General features: G+C 24.0%; 1 protein-coding gene across 1 annotated transcript in view; it reads left to right on the top strand.

The window, feature by feature from the left end:
- The first annotated feature begins 486 nt into the window (after positions 1–486).
- Positions 487–24,609, top strand: part of LOC112595521 (dopamine D2-like receptor) — a 239,183-nt gene continuing 215,060 nt past the window's right edge. The window contains exon 1 of the mRNA XM_025340770.1: positions 487–871. Coding sequence (XP_025196555.1) covers positions 743–871 — 129 coding nt within the window. The 5' untranslated portion in view covers positions 487–742. The remainder of the gene's footprint in view (positions 872–24,609) is intronic.

The raw sequence follows: 24,609 nt of genomic DNA, 5'->3' as shown, positions 1-24,609 counted from the left end.
CGCGTTGTGTGCGGAAAAGCGGACGATTTCGCGAGTCGCCGTCCACACGTCATAATACCATCGTCGTCGTCATATCACACCTAGACGTCAGCGTGGTCGCGTCTTTTCCGCTCCGATATTTAGTATTGTCGTCGTCGTCGTCGTCGTCGTCGTCCGGTACAGTGCGGTCGGGTTGGTACAGGTGTCCGGGTCGGCGGTGTAGGTGGGGGTGTTACGGGTTTCCGCGGTTGTTCGTCGCGATCTTCTCTCGCCGGTCGTCGCGCGTCCGTCCCGCTCGCCGCATCACCCGGTCCGGCGCGCCCCGCCACCTCGGACGATGACCGCCGCCGCGCGTCCGACGCACGCGGACCGTCGTCGCCCGGTGGCGTCTCCGCGGCCGTCCGCGCCGGCGGCCACGTGACGCGGTTGCTGCTGCTGCTGCGGGCGGGCGCTCGCTGCCGGCCACGACGGCGACGACCACGGGCGAGCTGTTCGCATACCGGCGGCGACCGCGGCCGCTGCGGCGGTGGCCCAACGGACGGCCGCGGCGGCGCACGTACGGCAACGGCACCGGTTCGACTTTGGCGGCAATTACACGGACGAATACACCGGAAGCGACAACTGTTCCGCGTTCGCCGCGTCCCCGTCGTCCGTGTTCAACAACGTCACCGGATGCTACGAGGAGCCCGCCGTCGTCGTCATCGTGAAAAACTATTGGGCGCTCGGGCTGGTCGTGTTCCCAATACTCACGCTGTTCGGCAACATGCTGGTCATAATCAGCGTGTGCCGGGAACGGGCCCTGCAGTCCGTCACCAATTACTTTATCGTCAGCCTGGCGCTGGCCGACTTGCTGGTCGCCCTCGTGGTCATGCCGTTCGCCGTCTACGTGCTGGTGAGTGCCGAACGCCGTTGTGCGTGTCCCGGAAACCGTCGACCGTTCGTCGTTTTGATAATAATAATAAAGTATTTATACGATAAAAACCACGAAATCGTTCCGAATTCGATCGGTCGGATTTCGGTCGTCCCGAGTGCCGCGAGATGATGTCGTCACTGCGCCCGGACTGAACAGTCGATTTTAAGTGTGCGACAGTTTTTTGACGAAAGTACAAACGGTTAGGTTACAAATGGTGTAAGGCGAAGAAAAAAAAAAATTAGAAGAAGAAATTGGTCGGTTGAGGAGTAACGATGATTTACGGGCGCTAGGATGATTTTCCTAATAAATTAATACGATATTGTTGTTATTACACGTAGGTATACTATTGTCATAATGCCAACAAGACGTGTAATAATGTCAACTGTCAAGAATACGCCGTACAATGCTACTCCATATTATTAGACTTGAATTTTTCTACGCTCGAATTGTAGGTCCTTCGTTGAGAAAGTGGGCATTCACGAGTTAAGGCTTTTGAGGTCTCGATGTGAATAATTAAAAAACATTGTTTATATCGGTATTTTTATTGTCATTAAATTTTTCTGAAGCACTTTTTTTTGTATCATATCGTATACATTTCTCATTAAACTAATAATAATTACTATATAATAAAAACAAAATAATCGTATAATATGAAATCTTAAGAGGAAAATAAAGAAACACTATTAACTTGGCAAAAATAAATTATTATTATCATTATTATTAAATGTGTTGTTTTAAAAATCTAAATATTTTTATTCATACTAGGCTTTAAATGTGTTTTTAGATATTTTCCTTTACACACAATATTTAATAAGTAATAATCACAATATTATAAATTATTTAAAATTGAGGAGCCCCTAGAATAATTTCAAATCTTGTGGCCCGGGGGGCATGGGTTTTTCTGGACCCACTCTCTAATCTGGGCTTGCCGTTGAGCACCTACTTGAAACTTAGATGATCTTCTATTATATATATTTTATATATATATAATCTTATATAATATATGATTTAATACAAAATTATTGCGGTGATACATTTTTTTTTTATCTCGGAGAGTAAATGGTTTTGCAAAATTTTGAGCAAACGTGCGGAAAACAAAACGTGTTTAAGGTAGACTGTGGATAAGAGTTTAAATAGAAAATGTTGTATTTAAAGACTGGAAATAAACGTAATATTATGAAAAAACTGTTGACCAATACATTGTAGAACCATTACTCATTTTTTTTTAAAAAGCGAATCAAAATTGAAATTTAATTGAGCTATAGGTTTTTGTAATTATTTTATTTTATGGGATCAACAATATTAATTTAGGGATTCGTATCATACAATTTGAGCGTTAAATTACAATTTATATATTGTTTTGGTCTTAAATAATTGTTTATAAAGATCAGATTTGTGTTTTACTTTTAGCTGCTTAAACCTTGTCTTGAAACATATAAAAAGCAATAATATTTTATTAACCCTTGGAAATCTTGATAAATTTTAATCGGAAATATCATTAAATAAAACTTATATCAAAACCTATAAAATTAACAAGATTTCAATTCCCGATTTAGACGTAAATTTGTGTTGAAAGTTATTTAGGATTAGTGTATGTCGATAGATACGCTCGCAATCGTTGACGAAGTATTTATACTTGACTATCAAGTTTTGGTATAGAGCTTTTGTTTTAGGGTTTGATCTGAGGCACAGACCATTTGTAGAAATTACACAATTAGTAGCGTTGTCCGTTCGATGTTGAAATGGTTTTGGTTTCTTGATCAAGAAAGAATAATGAGAGGAGGTGATATTTTCATTTTTATGACTGATGGGTTGCATTTTCGGCAACTATACAATATTACTACATTATTATATGATGTGCAGCGTACCGTTGTGTTAGTATCAAAATGTAGACAATTGTGATTATTTCATGAAAGCATAGTAGTGGAGGTGAAGAATATCATTTACGGCCGAGAGTTGTGTAATAATAAATATACATAAAATAACGACAGTGGAAAACGGTATTGAAATAAAAATTTGCGATTAGCAGTTCCGCATCGGGTCGTTAAACGCGTCAACCAGCAGGGAAGGCCTGTCTCGTCTGGAATATAATCGAGAGGAAATCGTATTTACTATGTTATTATGCGCGAGGTTGACAGACCCACGGCCACAATTTCTTTTGTATTATGACGTTTGTCTTATCATGTTTCCTTCAGAAATAAAAGTGTCATATCTTCTAACATCATTACCACTACTACCACCACCAACAATTCTTCCATTTTATCTCATTTATTTAAAAATACGCCGTGAAAATATTTAATGGTTATTTCGCCACTCGTCGACAATCACCCTTTTCTTTGTCGTAACATTTTCCATGTTATAATCTCGTAAGCAGAAAAGTTATAATATTTTGAATCCTCAGCAAATAAAATTTTATTGTATGGGTTTTATTTTAAAAATTTTTGAATGGATGCTATGAGTTTCTGGACCATAATTCAAAAAAATCATTTTCATATTTTGTAATTAGTTTATAATTAGTTTATAAACAAATGTTTACTTTTACATAAATAGTTTACCGGGTAATCTATTTAACGTAATTACTTCAAAAACTATTAACATTTTTAAAATATTAGTTTTAGAAATTTTTTTATTTAAAAAAAATATAATTTATTTTTCACTATTTTTATTGTTGTATTTTTAACTATTACGTGCACTTTTAATTCATTAATTCAGAACAGAATATTTTTTGAGGTATTTTGATGTACAAATATTTAATTTTGGACGAGTAGTTAATGAATTATAATTTATAAATATTTAAAATTTAGATGAGCGGAGTTGAGTGGTACAGAGTATTCAAAAGTGGGTAGTCAGTGGAGCTAAGGGGTATATAGCCACACGTTTATACATTATTTATTATAATTAAGCTATTACTTCATCTATTAAAAATATGATTTTACCAAAGTTTTGATGAAAGAAATGTGTAATAAATGGGTAATATTTGTTTTTAGTGGAACTTAGTCACTGCCTACAAAGTTCCTGAAGGTATTTCGAAAAAATGTTGGACCACTATTTCGCTACTTGAAATTTCAAATACATATAACTAATAAACTATTTGTCTAAAAGTATTATACATCAAAATATTTTGAATTATAATTTGCTTCAGAATGTAAAATTAAAAAATGGATGTTGTCATTCAAATGAGTAAAAATTAAAAAAATTATAACGATAAAAATTGAAAAAAAATTATATTTAAAAAAAAAAATATATTTTGTAACGACTTCTTCATATTATTTGTAAGAAATATTTTCAAAAATTGTATTTTTTAGAACAAGGAGTCAAGTACATAACTAAATCATTCCGTATGTACTTAGTACATCTTGTTAATGTTTTAGTATTTGTATATGCTATTTGCATATTTGTACATGCTTAAAGTCTTATAAAATATATGGATATTTTTTTTATGAATTGTTGATAATTCATCTTTTCGTTGTGGGATTATTTGGGGTAGTGTTTGAGTGGTGGACACTGGGACACACTATACCTTTGTGCAATATCCTTTGATGTTTGTCAGAATACTAATATTCTACAATGTTTGGATCGGCTGAGTGAATATGTAATGAATCATCATGAAATGATAAAAGGTGGCTTTGTAAATTCTATCGAAATAGTTGATATCTTGAAATTTTTTTTTATTTTGCATGAAAATTTTTATGTATAATAAAACTTTAAAAATAATTCAGCTCTTTTGGTGTTATTTCGAAATTTGTTGAAATTTTAGTTTTTTTTTTTTTTTTGATTATAATTTTTATTTAAAAAGAGATAAATATTTTTTATGATCGGTAGAAAAGATCGACAATTTAAAACAAGGTCTCGTTAAGTTGATTTTACGGTAATTAAAAATCTCAAAAATTCAAAATGAATAGTTTTTTTTTTTTTTTTATATATAGATATTTCATATTAAAATTTTATTTATATTAGATATTTAAATAAAAATTTAATTATTTTGTTGTTATGTAAAAATAAATTAGATGCGGGATTTAAAACTTTTCACCGCTATGTATATAATTGTTTACTATTTACATTGCAATTTTCATAATATTTTGATTGTTTAATGTTATTAATGCCATTAATCTATTCACTCCATTCTGCGATACCTATTTCGGTTTTGTATAATATCATAAAGTTATATATTAATTATACAAAAATATTGTAATATTAAATAGTATATGCATTCGTTTATAGTCAAAATTAATTTAACTACTAACAGAAAAATAAATGACTATTAGTACTGAATATATATATATATATATATATATGAATTGTAAATTAATATTCTTAAAAATATAAGCTCTTAGATAATAGTCTTTGTTTAAAATCATGTTTAGCATACATTGATTTATTATCAAATGGAAATTTAACACATGCATTAAAGTGATATATTCAATGAAAAATTTAATATATAACAGAGTAACTTCACTCCCCGGGTTTTTATTTTTATTTTTGATTAAATTAAACTTTTAATTTTGAGTTTTAGCTATAGATATTATGTATATTTACATAGATAAAGATGTTTTGTAGATTATAGTCTAAACTGTAAAATGGGAAGGCTTGCACCCTATACGTTGTATGCTGAATTCGAAATTAGACCTTTTCCTTAGATTTTAGATGATTTCAACTAATTCTATCTGGAAACATACAGTTTAGTTAGAGGGATTATTATCAAAGAGATGTTTGTAAACCATGTGTTTGGGTTATTCTACATTATACTATATATTATACGTTTTTTGTCTGTCCGTACTACAAATCTTCACCGTGACCAAAATACAGATACCTTATGAGTGATATGCTGTCATGTACAATTTGTTTTTGGTAAGACAAATTATTATGTTAGAATTAAATCGGACTGAAAGTTGATAAATAAATGATTATCTAATATTGTTCTTTAGAAGAAGTTTTTTATTTTATACAATTAGTAATCAAGTTCAAAATATTATTATTAGAGTAAATAATTTGCAAAAAAAAAATGTTAAATGATACTTTTTTATGACGAATTTTCATTTAACGAATATTTTTGAGAACCAAATGCATTTAACTATATATTTAACAAATTTATGTAATATACGGGTATTATTTTGTTGCTTTCAAGATTTCTTAATATGGAAGTTTCAATTTTATATTAGTATACTTATGTTTATTTACTATACACAATATTTCTATATATCAATAATATTGATATAAATACATATAAATAAAACAATTTATATAAAGGTAATTAAAAAATATAGCTTAATATTTAGTGATAACAAAATTAATAATATTATATTTATTAATGTATGGTTGAATTTTGAAATATACTAGTATTGGACATAGAAAATTATGTACTTTGTAAGAATTATAGTGTTAGCTTAAAATGGTTGCTGTGAAGAACATTTTTTATCTTAGTATATTTACTTGTAATCAGGAATGTATATAAATAACTACATAATTAGTCGTTTTTCTATCAAAACTTTAGCGACTTTCATACAATCAAAAAATTCAGGATATTGAACATTTAAATATATTTGCAAGTTTATTTGAGAATACATAAATAAAAACAATCGTTGAATTCATTAATTTAAGCCATAAGGCAATGTTATGTAATATATTACATAAATATTTACTCGTTAACTGACCCGAAATGTATTATATCCATCGTTCATCGTTATAGTAACTATGTTTAACAATAATAAAACAATTATTTTTATTTTTGTTGGAAAGAGATTTTGTTAATAGTTAATATATAAATTTTGTTTTAACTTATACTAGGTAACGTTTATTTCTGTTTAAAAATGTCCTATTTTTTATTTATTTTTTTTAAACATAAATTTGTTGCAAAACATATACTCGTATGAAACGTAAGATGAATTACAAATTGATATCTTCTGAAAAAATCTTATTTTTATCTACTATCTATTTAAATTTATAGATAAAACTTATAATATACGAAATAACGATCTCGAAACAATTTTTAATCAATCATGTCAATTTGTCAGTGTTATTTGACCAATTCATTTATAAATGTAAATTTCTTTAAAAATATCTTTCAATATTTTGCAAATTTAAGACTTGTTGTTAAATATTTTTTTTTTTTTTTTTTTTTTTTTTTTTTAAAAATGTCTAAATCAGATTAAATGAATCATATTTTATATATATTTATATATAAATTTCTAGTTAATTTATTAATAGCTTTAATATATCAACGATTAATTGTGTATGAATATATCATGATGACTATGTATTAAATCTAAACGTAATTATTGGTTTATGTTAATATAAATTCGATTAAAATCTTTTACTGGTTAATGCGAGAAATGCGTGTATAATATTATGTGACACTAACATATAATTATACATATTATTAGGTAAGCCATTAAGGATTTATTTCTAGTTGCTTTGAAAAACAACTTATTATAATTTACATAAACGGATATATTCCCAAAAATTGCAACTTAAGATATTTTAAAACAAAATATAATATGTTAAATCTAATTATCTTAAAGTTTTAGCGATGGTCAATAATTAATCATTTATTTATGTTTATTAAATTGTAAATTATATTAATTAAACATGAAAAAGTATATTAAATTTATTATTTAGTATATATTTTTTTTATTTAGCTACTAGTATGATAGCTAAATAACTATGATAATAGTTATATAATAACTATGATAGCTCAACAATTACATTTTAACAAATCATTTAAATTATATTATATTATATAATTAAGCCAGAATCTAACATTTAGTAAAATATATTTAATGTAATTTATGTATTTCATTATGATCAATAGACTATTTTGTTTTACTATTAAGGTCTATAAATTAAAATTATAAATAAACTAGTAATAAAATGTCAATATAAATGCCATAAAATTTGTTGAAGTTCAAAAACTGTGTCAAAATCTATATATTTGTTTTGAATTTAAATTAAAGAATGATATTTGAATTGTAAATAAATTATATATATATATATATATTATAATATTTAATATTATAAGTATTTTTTTGTAAGCGTTGCGTGTGTTGACAATATAGAGTTATACAAATTTAAATATATTGCTAAATATTAATCATAATATATTTCAGATTAGAAAATATTAAATCGATAATATTGAAATTATAAAGCTATCCTTATAACGATGATATTTATTATTTATTCGCTCTTTTTGATTTGTGTAGTAGATTATATAAATGTAATGATTACACCGGAAATTATTTTAACTTTATTTCAAAGTACTCAAATTAATTGTAAACTTAACTTAACCTTCCAATATGTTTTTTAAATATATATTTTATTTACAAAATTAAGTTAACTTTTTTTCTAAACATTTATGATTTTTATTAGATTAAATAATAGCTGTTTTTAAGAGTGATGTAAATACATAAAAAATATTAATACTTATTATCTATGTTATTAAGTATACTATATAAATTATAATATACTATGCTATACTTATTATTATGTACATATATTTGTTTAATACTATAAAACATATGTGAAATTCATGGAATGATATATTTTACCCTTTTTGAGTTGAATATTCATTTATATATAGTATGAAATACAGACGATATAGTATTAAATGGTGTAGGCGCCATATGCATACGTCGTTGCATTGGGAAAAATTTTGCAGTGAATATGAGCACTGCAGCTAAAAAAAAAAACATACAAAATAAAAATGTATATATTTCTTGTAAGAGAACGGTTATCGAGAACCACCCGCTCGAATTCGAATTTTCCGGAACTGTAATTTGTCTCCAGACCGTCCCATTACACACGCATTATGTATACAAAATGCATTTTTATATATTGTATTTTCATGTGTATGTTCTCATAAAACTGAAGTGTTGATATCAGTTCGCGCTATGAGAATTTTTCATCATGAAAAAAAAAAACGAATTCAAACATAACGCGTAGAAACTTGTCCTCCCAACAACGTAAAGCGTTTAACGTAACAATCTACAGCATCTATTCAGAAACAATCCCTAAAGGGTTTTTTTTATTTGATCTACAAAAAATAAAACGTAGCATACATATACTGTTTTTATTCAATTTTATATTACTATTGTGTATTGTATATTTTGTTGTTTTAGCAATAGTAATGATGATTTATTAATCTATTCTCTCAATAAGAGATTAAATTTTCATTACTTAACATGTATTTCATCAAGGTGTTTTAGTCTATCAGTTAAATAAATAATAAATAATAAATACATCTGTGAATGGTCATGTTAAAATTTAATGAGAAAATAAAATTGAGAAGTCACTTTGCTTTATAGTAGGTTTTGAGTGTATTTCGTTATTAAGTAGTCACTGTGATGGATGTATAACAATTGATTTTAATGATAAATCATTACACGTAAAAAATAATTTTAAGTTGAGAGAGTTTATCAGTTTCTATTTTTAAGGATACTAATTCATTATTTATAAATATATTAAATATTATTATTAATTTATTTTTATTTTCATTTTTGTACTACGGACGTACGGTAAACCAATTTTCACAAAAAATACCACGTATAAAATATTACTAATTATTTTGATTTTATATTATAAATCATTAATGTTAATTTATAAATTATTACTGTCTAAGTACCGTAGAACGATATAAATAGTTTCGTGGGATAAACTGCATAATATTAGTGAATTTTTTTTAAATTTCATTGCTCATAGATAACAGTAATAAAATATGTAATGGAGAATGTTTTAAGTTTTTAAGATTAAAATTTTTTGAATAACCTAACTAAAATCTTTAAAGGAAAAAAAAGTAGTGTCAAAACTATAACTTAAAATATCCCAATAATTTATTATAATAATTGTTATGTTTAATTAATACATTTTTGAATACAGTTACATGATAAGTAAATTACGAAAATAAAAACATTATTGGTAAACATAAATTGGTATATTATACAGTGTTTTTAAAAAGATGATATTTTTTTTGGTAAAGTTAAGTACTTGGGTAAAGTTGGTTTCACTTTGTGAAATAGTGATAGTCGACGATGGTCAACGTGAGCGTGTGACATGGAAAAGAACGACGTTGAAGTGTTGGACTGGTATTCAAATCGGAGTTCTCGGAGTAAATAATGTATTGCTATGATAAAGACAATTATGTGGAGCTAGGTTAGGCTGCTGGGTTATTTATTGGATTTGATGCTGGTTATTAATGTCATAGAAGGTCGTTATTATTGTGGGATATTGAGGAGGATTAGTGCACTAAAAAAATAAAAGCATATACTATATAGTTAATAGGTAGTTAATATTCGGTAGTGGTAGTCTCGATTTAGGTCGGCGTGTCTTAGAAAATGTTCTCTAAGATATTTTGATACGGAGGGAACATGGTTATAACCCAGGTGATTAAGCCCGGGATAATAGTACGGCTGCAATGTTAATAATACAATAAATCAAACAGTTTATTTTTGATTACGTTTCTAGAAATATTTAATGTGATACTTTTTGTTAAGATAGTTATTGGTTAATGTTAATTTATTTTTGTTTTTGTTTCAAAAGAACTATAAAACATTTACTTAGTCATATGTTTTTTTTTTGTAGGCGATTGTTGGAAAATTTACTGAAAAGATTTTGCTACATTTTTACTCAGCTAATGCTTTCTGAAACATTTTCTCCTTTTTTCATTCTTCACGTTTTAATACGTTGTAAAAGAACTATACATCGGTTACTATACTGAAATTTAGCTCAAATAAATCGCAGAGATACAAAATCGTGCTAAAATAATAATTATTCTGGGTTCTACTTCTTTCTTGTTATTTGTTGTTTGTATCATTTCCAAATTTTTTTTATTTAATATGTTTTCATAAGATTTATAAAGTTATATGAATACATATAATATGTTATTAAAATTAATTTTATATTTAAGTTAAAATTTAATTTAGTATAATATTATGTAAAAAAAAATATCAAACAATAAACATTCTAGTAATTTACTTAGAATATGACTAATTGTGCACTTAATTTTGAAAAAAAATATTGAATATTAGTTATAATTATAAAATAAACATTATGATGATAAAGAAAATTAATAAATATTAAGTATAGAAATAAATCGAAAATCTTAACCTATTGATAATTTATAATACGTGTCTCAGAAAGTTGTTATAACAGTTATAGGTTTACACATTCGTAAAAAATTCTTCATTAAGCGATAAGTATAGTAATCTAATTAACTTTAATTTAAAATACCTACTTTTAAATTTTATTATATTATATTATCAACATAAAAAAAGTCATCTCTATGTAATCGAACAAGTATTATATTGTAAGTAGTTACCTAGACATTCAAATAAATATTTTTTTATATATTGTCTGTGTTTTATTACTTTTATGTTTTCAAAATATGTATTTTATAATATGCTTATAAGCATAATTTAAATACCTATCAATTTTTATATTTAAATATTAATAATAATTTTTGTTTAAAAGATGTATGAGATTTATCAATGTTTAAATAGATAGGTACTAAATAAATACTTAAACTCAATTTTGAATTTTAAAAATTTGATGATGAAGAAAATTAAATTAAATAATTTAAAAAAAGTTTGAATTATTCACTTAATTATAGAATGATTTATCATTTGAAGTCAATTTTTTTTAGAATTAAGAACTTGTTAAAGTTAATACTTTATTGTATATTCGGTGATAATTATATACGTTTGAACGAAACTTTTTGTATAAATTATGAGTTTAAATCATTTTAGCTTTAAACTAATTTTGTTTCATTGATTATTTTAGTAATTTAATTTAATTTAATTTTAGATTTTTAAATTTTTTAGAATATTAGTAAAGTTTTATTCATAATATATATAATTCATGTATGAAACCAATTTAATTTAAACTTAATATTATTGATTAAAAGTTAAAAAAAAAAATAATATTTCAATATACTTATGTTCTTTATGAACTTAATAATTAAAGTGTGTAATAATTCGGTACAAGAAAAAAATATAAATTATTATCGGAAATGGAAATGAAATTATTTAACTTAATTAATCATTTAAAGTATACCTATTTAATATTTATACATTCATAAATTGATATAAAAAATTGATACGTTTAAACCATTACATTATCATAAATCTATATTTTATTATAATATAGAAATAATTCAAATAATTATTTTTTCATCGCTTATAATAATAGTAGTACACACATTTTTGACTGTTAATATTTATTATTGAAATTTTATTTATAATCCTAGAACATAAAACTAACTTAAAATATTCACTTAATATAATATTTAATAGCTAACTTGTTTGAATAATTGGTAGTTCTATACTTTTAACTAAGTGATTGAACGTTAAAAGAGTCATGAAATACTTCCCTATGCATAATTTTAATATAATTCTACGTTCTCTTTTCTTATAAATTTAATATTTAATATAGAAAATTATTAAAAAAAAAAAAAAAAATAATTTATATAAAATCAAAAAAATGTAAGGAATTCAATGTGAACTGAAATTTACTTCTTGTCTTTACAAAGAAATACGCATTGAGATTCACTGATTGCAATCACGCAGAAGCCAAATATACAAAAAAGAACGTGAGCATAACCATTAGAAAAAAAAAAAAAAATAAATAAATAAACAATACATAAAAAATTTAACTACTATATGTAGGTATAAGATATTATTATTGGTACTGAAATTGGTTGTATATAGAGGCCGGTTAAAAAACCTATTTCAATATAATATTCTATTATTGATTTTAGGAGTGTTGTAAGTAGATGACAATTTACTATACATAGAATTATATAATGCTGTATTATATTTCAATTTTATAATTGAAATAATTAATTTTACTATAATTTTCTTAAGATACTTAAAGGAACCATTTTAAAATGATGTTGTGATAAAAATACATTATAATTCACATATTTAATTATTTCCAATTTATAAATGATTTTATATGCAGAATTTTATGAATATACTATTTAAATATATTTATAGCTTAAAATAATAGTAAATAAATAATTTTTTGCATTTTTTAATTAAGTTTTTTAACATTTTGAAAAAAAAAACTATGCATTATTTTTAACACAATATTATCTAAAGATTCGATTAGAATCAGTGCCAAAAACTACATTTATTGTTTTTTTTTATTCTAGTAAAATAAATTTCATGTTTACCCTTAATTAATAGAATAGGTTATGTATCATTAACAATTTGACAGTTTTAAAACATTTATATGAAGGTTTTGATGTGTTACGGAATCGTTTACATTAAAATTGTTAATTTCTGTTTTACGTAAATTGAAGTACTTAAATTAAATTAAACTTTGATCGTGAAAATTTTCGGTAGATAGTTGATATAACATTTTTTATGTAAATTTATAGTCATAATGTTATTTTTTAAATATATATTGAATTTCCAAACTATTTTATTTTTTAAATTATGTGTTTATGTATATTTATATAAATATTATACAAATATATGGCACAAAAAATATTATGTTGACAGTTTTAATAATAGCTAGAATAAATAAATTACTCTGAACCTGTTGTACCTTATAATATCACATACTAAAATACATCTGTAATATACAATATTGTATTTTTAATCAAAATAACTATACTGTTTCCGTATTCATTGTAAAATCTTCAAATATTAGTATGCAGTGTGAGTCCATTTATTTAAATATTATATAATATTATGCCTTATCATAAATATTACAATAATTATGAAATAAATAATACGTTCAAAATATTTGTACCTTTTTATAGTATAATATATTCATTCATAAATAAATATTGCATAAATTGATTGGAAATTAAAACAGTTGCCTTGTTTCAATAGGAGACTATTGCCATTTATAATGTTGTCAAAAATAAATGTTGGCCACCTCTATTTTAACGTCCGTTCTTAATAAGTCCATTATAAACTCACACCCTCTGTTTTTCGTTGCGACGTTTTCTCCGTATTCTTAAAAAGTCGTTACTGGTTAATTTTCATTGAATTTGAGGGGGAGGGGTCCTTATTTTTTTATATCATTTTTGAAATTGACTTAGGTTAAATATTAACAATTATTTCATCGTTGTAACTACGTAATGTAGAAAACTGAAAAAAATGCTTTAACTATTATATTATCTACTATTGCATTAATGGATTTTTAGGTAAAATAATATTAAAAACTATTTTCTTACAAAATATTTAAATATGCATTTACGTTGAACCTTTAAATTAATCATAAATAATTAATAATATTTGCAATGTATGCGTAACTAATATGAGCGTATACAGTTAACACATTAAACATTAATACCGTTATAAACGTGAAGAACTTTTTTGAAAAGCCTAAAAAAATATTGTTAAAGTAATATGAAAGTGTTTAAATGAATTGTATGTATGTACTATGTAGATTATAGTAAGTAATACTGCGGAAAAGTATATATATATATAAAATACACCTTATACTTTATACCTTACTAACATAAATCAGTCAATATCTTTAAGCATAGGTTTAAATATTTTTAAAACTATTTTCTTGATATTATTGATAGTAAAATACCGGATGAATAATCATAAACATAACTACGATAAACACCTAATATGATAAAAAATATTGTTACTATAAAAAATGTATCCATTTATTTTAGAATGCTTTTTTGAGATTGATATAAAAGTTTTTTTTATATACCAATATATGGACTCAAATCTTATATTATATAGTCATCTATCTGATTTCACATATTCGCATACTATTATGATAAGCTTTGTTGTGATAAAAATTCTAATGGGAGCGATTGTTTTTCGATTGCGTGAACAAATATAATTCTGTTAGATAACGGAAGTAGTTTTGGTTGATTGCTTTGTTATATATAGGGTTAAAAAGATACCCGTTTTATGACTTAAGTCTTTTTTTTTTTTATAGTTAAGGAAAAAATACTCTGATTCTAGTAATCCTTATATTTTATAAAAATTGATTTTTTTTTGTGTTATTTAATTATTTATTTATTTATTTATTTATTTTTTTATTATTAATGAAGTGTTTAAATACATAATATAGTATAATATACGGAAAATTTTCTAAAAAAATTAGTATTAATTACTATTTGATTTACAATTTTTATAATAAATTTAAATAGGTATCTCATTATTTATAGTTTTTTAAATTACAATCTGTTTGTTGAATTTCTCTAAGAAAACTTGTTTTCTTCTATAGAACATTTGATCTGTCACTTACTTAGTATATATAATTTAAATATCAAACTGATTAAAATCATGATATTTTAATCAGATCATTTAGATAGGTATTTAAAAAAAAAATAATAACATGGTAAGTATCTAATTAGTGATAACTGTAGTAGGTACATTCAAATTTATAAAATGATTAAATATTTGATATTATAATATTACCATATTTACTAATCGAAGTTTATTAACTATATTGGTGCTATTATAAATACATTGAATATTTTATCTGTTTTAAGTCAATGTTCTTAAAAAGTATACGTGAAAAAAATCAGAGGAAATCAATTCTGTATGTATTTTATAATGTAAATGTATAAGTTTTTAAATAATAAGCTTTGTAATGGAAGAGTTAATTTTGATTTCTGCCATAAACAATTGTGGAACATAAAAGATACTGAACAAAAAAAATAAATAAACCAACATTTATTTGATTATTTGATCTATTTTTAAATTTTTGGTATTTTCTTAATTTGTTTTGAATTAGTAAGAAATAACTCGAATTGTATGAGAGAGAATCGTTTTAATGGTTAAATCTGCAATTTCGTTAAACTGTAAACTATACCCAAAATGAAAATTGTGCCTCTGTATTTCTGAAGTTTTTCAGTTGTAATGAGAGTAACTTATGATGAGAAATATTGTTATAAATTTTCAATCGTTTTAACCTAGAGTTTTTTTTCTTATTAAAATAAACTAATGGTTTAAAATGTCTTTAAAAAATTTAAAAAATACATTATTTAACATTTTAAAATATTTTTTAAAGATGTCAAGTTTCTACAATTATTTGTTTTTGAACAGCTACAAAATAAATAAATACATTTAGTAAAAAGATGATTTAACTTAACATATAATTTTCCGGTTTTCTTTATTGTCTCACATTTTTATAATTGTTAATAACAATATTATAAAAATGTACCAGAAACTTTTAATTTTGACATTTCTAGAGTACAAAATAGATCTACTTTTCTATCTAAAATATCCTTCAAAGTTAAAAATCAAATCATTTTATCAAATATTTATCTTGTATACATGCATAAAAAAAAAAAATCACATCGTGGTAAAATCAATATGTTTATTACTTCGCTCAAAATTTAGAATGTGACAAAAGACAAAAAGTAAAAATAAAAAAAAAAACATTAATTAATGTAAACCAATATTTATTCTATAACATAATCTGTTTATATTTATATCTTTTAATGTAGAATGGCTCTTCAATATTTTAGAAAGAGATCGGCGTAATTTGGTGTACTTTTACCGACGAATAGTTGGTGAAGGATGAAAATCTATACAAACGACTACGGAGATCAGCAGGGTCATTTGAACCACATTAGTAGACGTCCGAATCAAAATACGATTTCCAAGATACCGACTACAATGCTATAATAGAAAACATTGAGCAGCAGAAGCACAAAAAATATAAGTGCATGATATATGGATGATATATTCTAGGCTGAAGCATGTTATTTAAGTTGACAATTTTTTTTAATATTCGTTGGGTTAACCGTTTTTGTATGTTTTGTTGCTCAAATGGAAAAAGAGCGTTGATGAAATTTGATAATCAATAGAATTCTCATGAAATCTAAAAATTAAAAGTTTTCTTTAAAACAAGTGATTTCAATTTTACTAGTTTATTGCACATTATTGTGTTTAGTTTAATTAATTTTTAAATTTATTTAAAGCAATCATTGAACTAAGAATTTTATTTAAATCTTATCTAATTATGTGAAAAAACTGTAAATTACTGACTAGATTTCTTATTTGTACACTGAGTATTTTATTATTTTTAATAACAATAACATTTTATAGTTATAATAATGTTACAAATAATATTTATCTTTTTGTTAATCAAACCAAAAATTGTAAATTCGTTACTATATTCCAGTAACTATGGATAGGATTGATTTAAGGAGAATACATGATATCTAAAATCACGTTTGGAAACTTAAAAATAGGGTAGGTTAGACAAGCAATTATTTTATTACGTTGATCGAGTAAATTAAATCAATACTTTTCAAAATTTAAGTTTACAGAAATATATTTTATTTAAAATAAATGTAAAACTATTAATTTTATCTCAATTATTTATTGAACCATAAATTATACAATAATAATATTTGTACAAATTGAAGATGTTTTGCTGTTTTGTCAAATATTTAGGTTGACATTCAAATTTAAAATATAAATAAAATAAATTAAGCTTTTCATGATTATAAAAGTTAGAGTTTCAAACATAAGTACTTATAATGACAGTTTTTTGTTTTTATCTCTTACTTTGTGTTAATCCATCAAATCACTGCAACGCTTATCAATTTAAAATTAAACATAAATAAAGGAAAAAAAAGTTTGTTAGATATTTTTTTATTGGTTTGTATTACAAATATTATCATTTTAAAGAAATATTAAACCAAATAACTTTTTTTTTTATATTTATTAAAGGTATTAATAGTGAAACAAAAATATAACTTTGAGTAATTCATTACTAACTGTCAGTAAAATAAAAATATAAGGACACTAACACTAGGTAATTCGTTTTATTTTGATCTCCATTTGTCTTAAAATAGTACTGAGCAGAATTTCGTTTACAGTTTATTTATAAGATTAAGTTTCTAAACGTTTTAGTTAAAAAAAAAAAAAAACAATATTAATGATAATAGCCATTTATAAGATAATATATTTTTGTTTTTATGATTACGTTTTTATCAAATCATCAAGTCTTTACTTTTAAAACTATGAATAAGATAAAAATAAACTTAAAAAAAGATTAGCAAGTGAGTATTGCTTTGCTGTATATTGAATGTCAACTCGGTCACTATAATGGATGTGTTAAATTTGAATTCAACGATATTTTATTATAACGAAAAACGATTCTGAGTGAAGATGTCTGTCAGCCTATATCACTAAGTATATTTTGTGATATGTTTTATAGCTTTTAAAGTAATTTATTTTACTTTTAGTATTATAGTAAGTTGATATTTTTTCCTGAAAATATTGTATATAATATATTATTAGTCAGTGGCGTATCCAAGATTTTTTTTTAGGGGGGGGGGGGGCACACACTGTCTAAAATTTTACCATATATACTGCCTACTATCAATAACAAAAAAATAAATTAAACCAAATATTTAATGTTTATAATGCAAATAATTTGTTTATATTTTAAGTCAGTCATTAAGTTAATATATATTTATATATATATATATACATATTAATAAATAGTAATAGTGATTCAATAATAAAAACGGATTAATCCTAACAAAATTATAAGTGTATGTAATGCTGGTATAAGAGTATTATTGTAGTATACGTTCATTGCGTTCATGCATACGAATAAGTTTAAATCTTTAAAATAAAATCTAGTAAACACGGCCAACGAGGGGGGGCATGGATACGCCACTGTTATTAGTACCTATTTAATTATTTAAATATAAATTATTTTAACCATCATTTAATTAAATCTTTCTGTAAATATTGCAAGACAGTATAAATAGAAAATAATATATTAAAAAAAATATAAGATGTTATTACGTATAATAAAGTATATAATATAATATACGTAAACATTTAAGTTTTCATGAATTATGTTTTTAAATTATAACCACAGTTAATTATCTTTAAACAAGTAATTTCGTTCAAATTTGAACTTGAAAAAATCTATTTAAAATAATTACCTTTATATTATATGTATTTATTAAATTTTTTAGTTTCAGCATTAACTACTACCTATAAAAAAACTTTATTAAATTTTCAAAACGTAGATTTAAAAAGAATTTTTTTTATTATTTTATAATTTTAAGATAGTTTGTAGTGTTATAAACATTTAGTTGAAAGTTCACGGATTACACACACACACTTTTATTAACCTTAACGTTTATTACAGAAAAATATTATACATAAGTTAAACAATGATAATTTATGTTATAATAATTAATCATCTTGTACTTAATCGAAAAATTTTATTTTATTTTGTTAATAAGAAATATTGTGTGTAATGAAAAAAATTAATTCTTAATTAGAGGAAACCGTTTTCTTTAATATTATTTTTTTAAAAAAAAACTAAATAATTGTTGTAGTGTCTGCTTTACTAAAGTTTAGAGAAAATAAAAAATTACTAATTAGAATTTAAATTGAAAAAATATAAAACAATTGTTTTGACGTTTTTTTTTTTATTCATAAAAGTATAGCAGATTAAAAAATAAACCATTTTGGAATAATTTTTATTGTATTTTTTTTTAAAATTAAATTAGTAAATCTGTTTTAATAAAATATTTTTAAAGGATTTTTTTCTCCATCATTTACATTGATTTTGAGTTTATGTATGCATTATATGATTATAATATTACAATTTAGCAACTAATATAATAATGTAAATGGTAATATAATAATTACAATAATTAAATAAATCATTTTACACGTTTTTGTTACCTCTATTCTATAAAATTAAACGGTGTTTTTGAGGATTAGGTACAAAAGATCAGATTCTTTGTAAATATTAAGAAGTTAATTATAAATCTTAAAATATGATGGTTATTTGTCGATAAATGATAGTCTATTATCAATTTGATTACGCTAAACCTTTTATTATTAATATATATATATATATGTATAGAAATATTGAAACCAGTATTTTTCGGTATTAGAGTTTTTATGAAGCTCAAAAAGTTTGGGTTTATGGGCGGATATAAAAATATATGAATCGCCAAGATCTAAAAACCTCCTACAATCGTTTCCTAAGCCATCTGACTTTTATTTATTATTTTGGATTTAAAATTTATTGTCCCCAAGGGTTCTATAGCCAAATATTTTCATGTTTTCGACTCTTCGAATAATATTTATATATATATATATATTATATATTATTATATAATATATATTATACGTGCATGATGATTTTTTAAAGTATAAAATGTGCATGGATTGTCTTAGAAACTAATCGTATTATTTTTCTGTTTGAAAATTGACAGCGAACATTCTATTCTATATTGTTCGTAATTATTTTAATTTTGCTTATTACCCAATAAACTCGATTAGTCTTGGATAATTTTTATGAAGTTTATGTTTCATTATTTTAGAACATACTGTGTAGACCTGAGTAGGTGTATTTGTTGTTATCTGAGATCAATATTAATTTAATCATATAATTTACAAAAAAAATTGTTTTTAGTGTAATTTTGTTTGTTATATATGTATATCTTAGGACATTAAGAGCAAACATTTTATTGATCATTAATTTTTCGTCATAATAAATAAAAATAGTAAATATATTTTAATTTCAGAAAAGATGGTTGTATTAGAAATCGAACAAATGCAATAGTTTTGTTGGTAATAGCATACACAACCTTATTACTTACAATTCTATACAGTTATAGTTACATAATAGTATTATTGGATGGATTTTTTATCTTTTAAATTTGAAATAACATATTAAAAAAAAAAAAAAAAAAACTGTTTAAAATAAATGTAGTGTGTGACATTAATATTCTTCTTCTTCTTTTTTTTAATTTTTTTTTTCCATAAAATATAGTAAAATCACGCTGCGTTAATCTACATCAGTACATTCTTAGAAGAATATTCTATCATTTTAGTTTAAATTTAAAGTTCTGAGTGGAGATAAAAAGCTATATTTTGTTATACATTATTCTATGATATTTTTATATTTCATAGGTAGACATTTATTTTAAAATTTATTCTAAAAAGCATATTCAATTTTATAAGCTGAATTTATATTGTTTTTTAAATTTGTAAAAATCAAAAAACGCGTGACTTTTATTACTACCATAATCATATTTTAAAATCAAAGTTGGTTTTAAAATGAGCATTTTTTTGAATCTCATTGTAGTAAAAACACATACATTTTCAAATTTGGGAGTAGATCTTGATAGTAAATTAAATCAAGTAAATACTTTTTTTTTGGGGAAAACGTTCTTATTGTTTGAGTGAAAATAAGGACATTTAATGCATAATAAGTTTTTAACAAAATCGATTTTGTTTTTTTATTGCAATTAAATATATATAACCGCTAATAGTTATATCGTATATTTATTTTAATGTTTTCTAGCCATGATACAATTTTTAAAATATTTTAGATTTTTTTCCTTTTTATAGACATTTAACGTTTATTTTTCATTTATATATAGATAGAGTTTATGTGTGAACATTTTTCTTCTATTTTGTTCTAGTGTTCATGAAATATGTCAAAATCGCAAAAATGTATGAACTACTTTGTACTTAAAATTTCATAAATTTTAATATTAATACTCGAATTGATCCGATTTTATAATCGCTGTAAACGCGTTCTCAAACAATGATAATTATAATGAGATATATTATACTCTTTGTATTATTATCACTTAAATTATTATTCAATATATTATGATGTTGATTTATATATTGTGTATCATTATTCCAATAATTAATTATTTATTTGAATTTTTTTTAACAGATGTTTGACTTATTTTGATTGATTATTTGATATAAATATAATATAGAAATAACTTATCAAATGATTGAACAAATAAATATGTTATAATTTTATTTAAATAAAACAGAACAGTTGAAAATTATGACAGTATAATGATAATAATAATTGCATATGAGAATAAATGAGGTTCTTAAACTTTTAACATGCTTGGTTGAATAAACTGCCGAATTCAATTACTTTTAAGTTCTAATGGTTATTTATATTCAACCATTTTGTGAATTTAATAATAATTACTATTTTTATTACCTATTATTAAATGTAATTTTATATTTTTAATGTTTATTTACTTTATAAAAACTTCAAAATTAATATTTATATATAAAAGTTGATGTTTTGGCAGTCATCCGAATAGTTTAAATATTTTGAAAAATACTGAATTTAATTTATCATCTTTGAAGTGGTTGGTTTTTTATGTATAAAAACATAAAGTTATTAGTAAATAGAAGTTTTATTTTATTTGTTAACCTTCTATACTCAAGAAAGTTTTAAATTGTATAGGTCTCAAATTCATTACAAATATTTGTAGTTCCTATAGTTCAATCATATTAATTTGAGTAGAAATAATATATATTCTATTGTATACTAATGAATATTAATTATGACTTTGGACATGGTCTTATAATAAATAACTACAAGGCGCATAATTAAACGTTGATATATGTTTTATTTAACGGAAGTCAGTTATACTGGTATTCTACTAAACTTAAAAGTAAAATATCATTTTAAAGAACATAAAATTAAAATTTTGAGATTAAAAATGCAATGCAACTATTCAACATTGTTGATTATTATTTATTAGTTTTTTTTAAATTTCATGAGTTATTTTAGATCAAAATATTTATGAATTATAGCTTAATGATATTAATAAAAGTACTTTTTAAATCATTTTATTTTTAATTTAAATATCTAATACTTTGTGGATATATATATATGTATAAATTATAATAAATCTTATTTAAGCTTAAAATATTTTCATCACAATATTATTATAAAAAATATTAGTATTCATATTATACGCTGAAATTTAGAAGGTAAACGAAAAATATTGTAATATTTGTATGCGGATCACAAATGTTTTATGTTTGAGTTTTATAAGTTGTAAATTAAATTTTATAGAAATTATCAAATTAATTCAATCTTACTTCTTTTATCACATTTATTTAAATCATTAAATATTATATTTTTATTTAAATTTGTTAAATAGGTACTCAGATTTTGTTTAATATAATATGATTGAATTATATGTTAATTTATTTTGTTTTTAAATGTTGAAGTTTAAGATAAAATTAGAGCAATTAATAATATAAAAAAAACATATATGATATTAATATTAACTAGAGAATTGAGACCAAAATTTGATAATTTTATGTTTATCTTAGTGATTTCACACATAATTTGATGGTTTGGAAATCAAATAATAGCATTTTAAATTCAAATATTTTCTTATAAAATATTTTGAATTTAAGTATGCGTATTTGAATGGTTATATGCATATTTTGTCATAAGTTCGTTCAATATAATATTCTAGTTTTGTGCACATTAAAAAAATAATATTTTCTCCATGTTTTAAACTTTGATAAAATATTTAATAATTCAATCTTTTTAGGTTTAAGATAGCAATATATAAAGTTATATATTACAAACACGATTTAGAAAAGATTTATATTTTTTATTTTTATCTCGTTTTAGTCCAAGTTGTTAAAATATTTTTATTATTCAATTGAGAAAAAACAATTTTAATGTAAATAACTAGATTTTTAAAATTGAATCAATTTTATGCAGAACCCTGGACTAAAGCATTTATAGTCGTTGTCAAATAAATCTTGACTGCAAAGTTACATTGCAACATCTGTAAAATATTTTTGAAGCGTTTACCATCATCTACTATTAAATTTCGAGTTTTTATGAATTGATATTTTACTTTCATCAATACATTTAATTAAACACAATTATATCATCATTATAAGTAACAGAAAAATTTAAGTTTAGCAAAACATTTTTAAATAATGTATTGTAAAAAGTATCAAATTTATAAAAAAATAAAGTTAAGAGTATTGTATACAGAAACTCTATGATATAAATCAACAGTATTGATGAATACGATTGATAAGATCTAAAACTCGCATTATACAAAAATAAATGAGTTACTCATACTTCTGCTTATTGGCACTATTTGTTCAAACAAAAAAAATAAAAAAAAGCGGGCAAGTTGGTACCGCTCTGCTGTACATTAGGGGGTGGGGTGAGCCTCGGACTAGGGTAGGTTAAATTTAAATGCAATGATAGGTATCATTTTATACGAAAAACGATTCTGAACGGAGATGATTTTCAGTCTAGGATATATAATATTTAAATATTGTCATACATTCTATTTTGAAACAAATATTTTATTTTTTAATTAGAACACCATTTGCAAAAGTCATGGTTAATCAATTAATTATTAATTTTTATGAATTATACCTACAAAATAGTTTGCAAATATTCATGGTTTTGACGAATTTTGTCAATATTTGAACTTCAAATGCTAATAAACAAAAATTGTGCCTATGTATTCTTAAAATTTTTTGATCACTATAAGAATAACTTATGAGGAACTTTGTATTAAATTTTCAAGTATTTTGATTGGGTCAAAAAAATTTTATCGACACTTCAAAAAATTTTTTCAGAAAAATTGAAAATTTCAGTTGTCTATAAATAGCTCAAAAAAGTCAAAATTTTTTGAAAATTAAACTGTATATAGATAACACTAACATGAACATTTCGTGAAAATTTCAAGTATTTACAGTGATTAGTTTTTGAATTTCAACCATATAAAAAAATTGATTGGGTCAAAAACTGGTTTTGCGTAAAAATTCCTGTTTTCCGTCATTTTTTTTTTTGTTTTTCTTGATTTTTTTGAAAACTGTTGGAAAATGTTTACTTTTTACCTCTATAATGCACTGAGGATATTCGGATATTCACTTTGCCATCGGAAACCATCCCCAAAGTTTGAAATTGAAGCATTATTTCGACTACTTATG

Source organism: Melanaphis sacchari, unplaced genomic scaffold (genome assembly GCF_002803265.2).
Source record: "Melanaphis sacchari strain LSU unplaced genomic scaffold, SCAv2.0 Contig27_pilon_pilon, whole genome shotgun sequence".
NCBI classification, from domain to species: domain Eukaryota; kingdom Metazoa; phylum Arthropoda; class Insecta; order Hemiptera; family Aphididae; genus Melanaphis; species Melanaphis sacchari.
The sequence above is the reverse complement of the archived record's forward strand: the minus strand, read 5'-3'. Positions and strand labels throughout refer to the sequence as shown.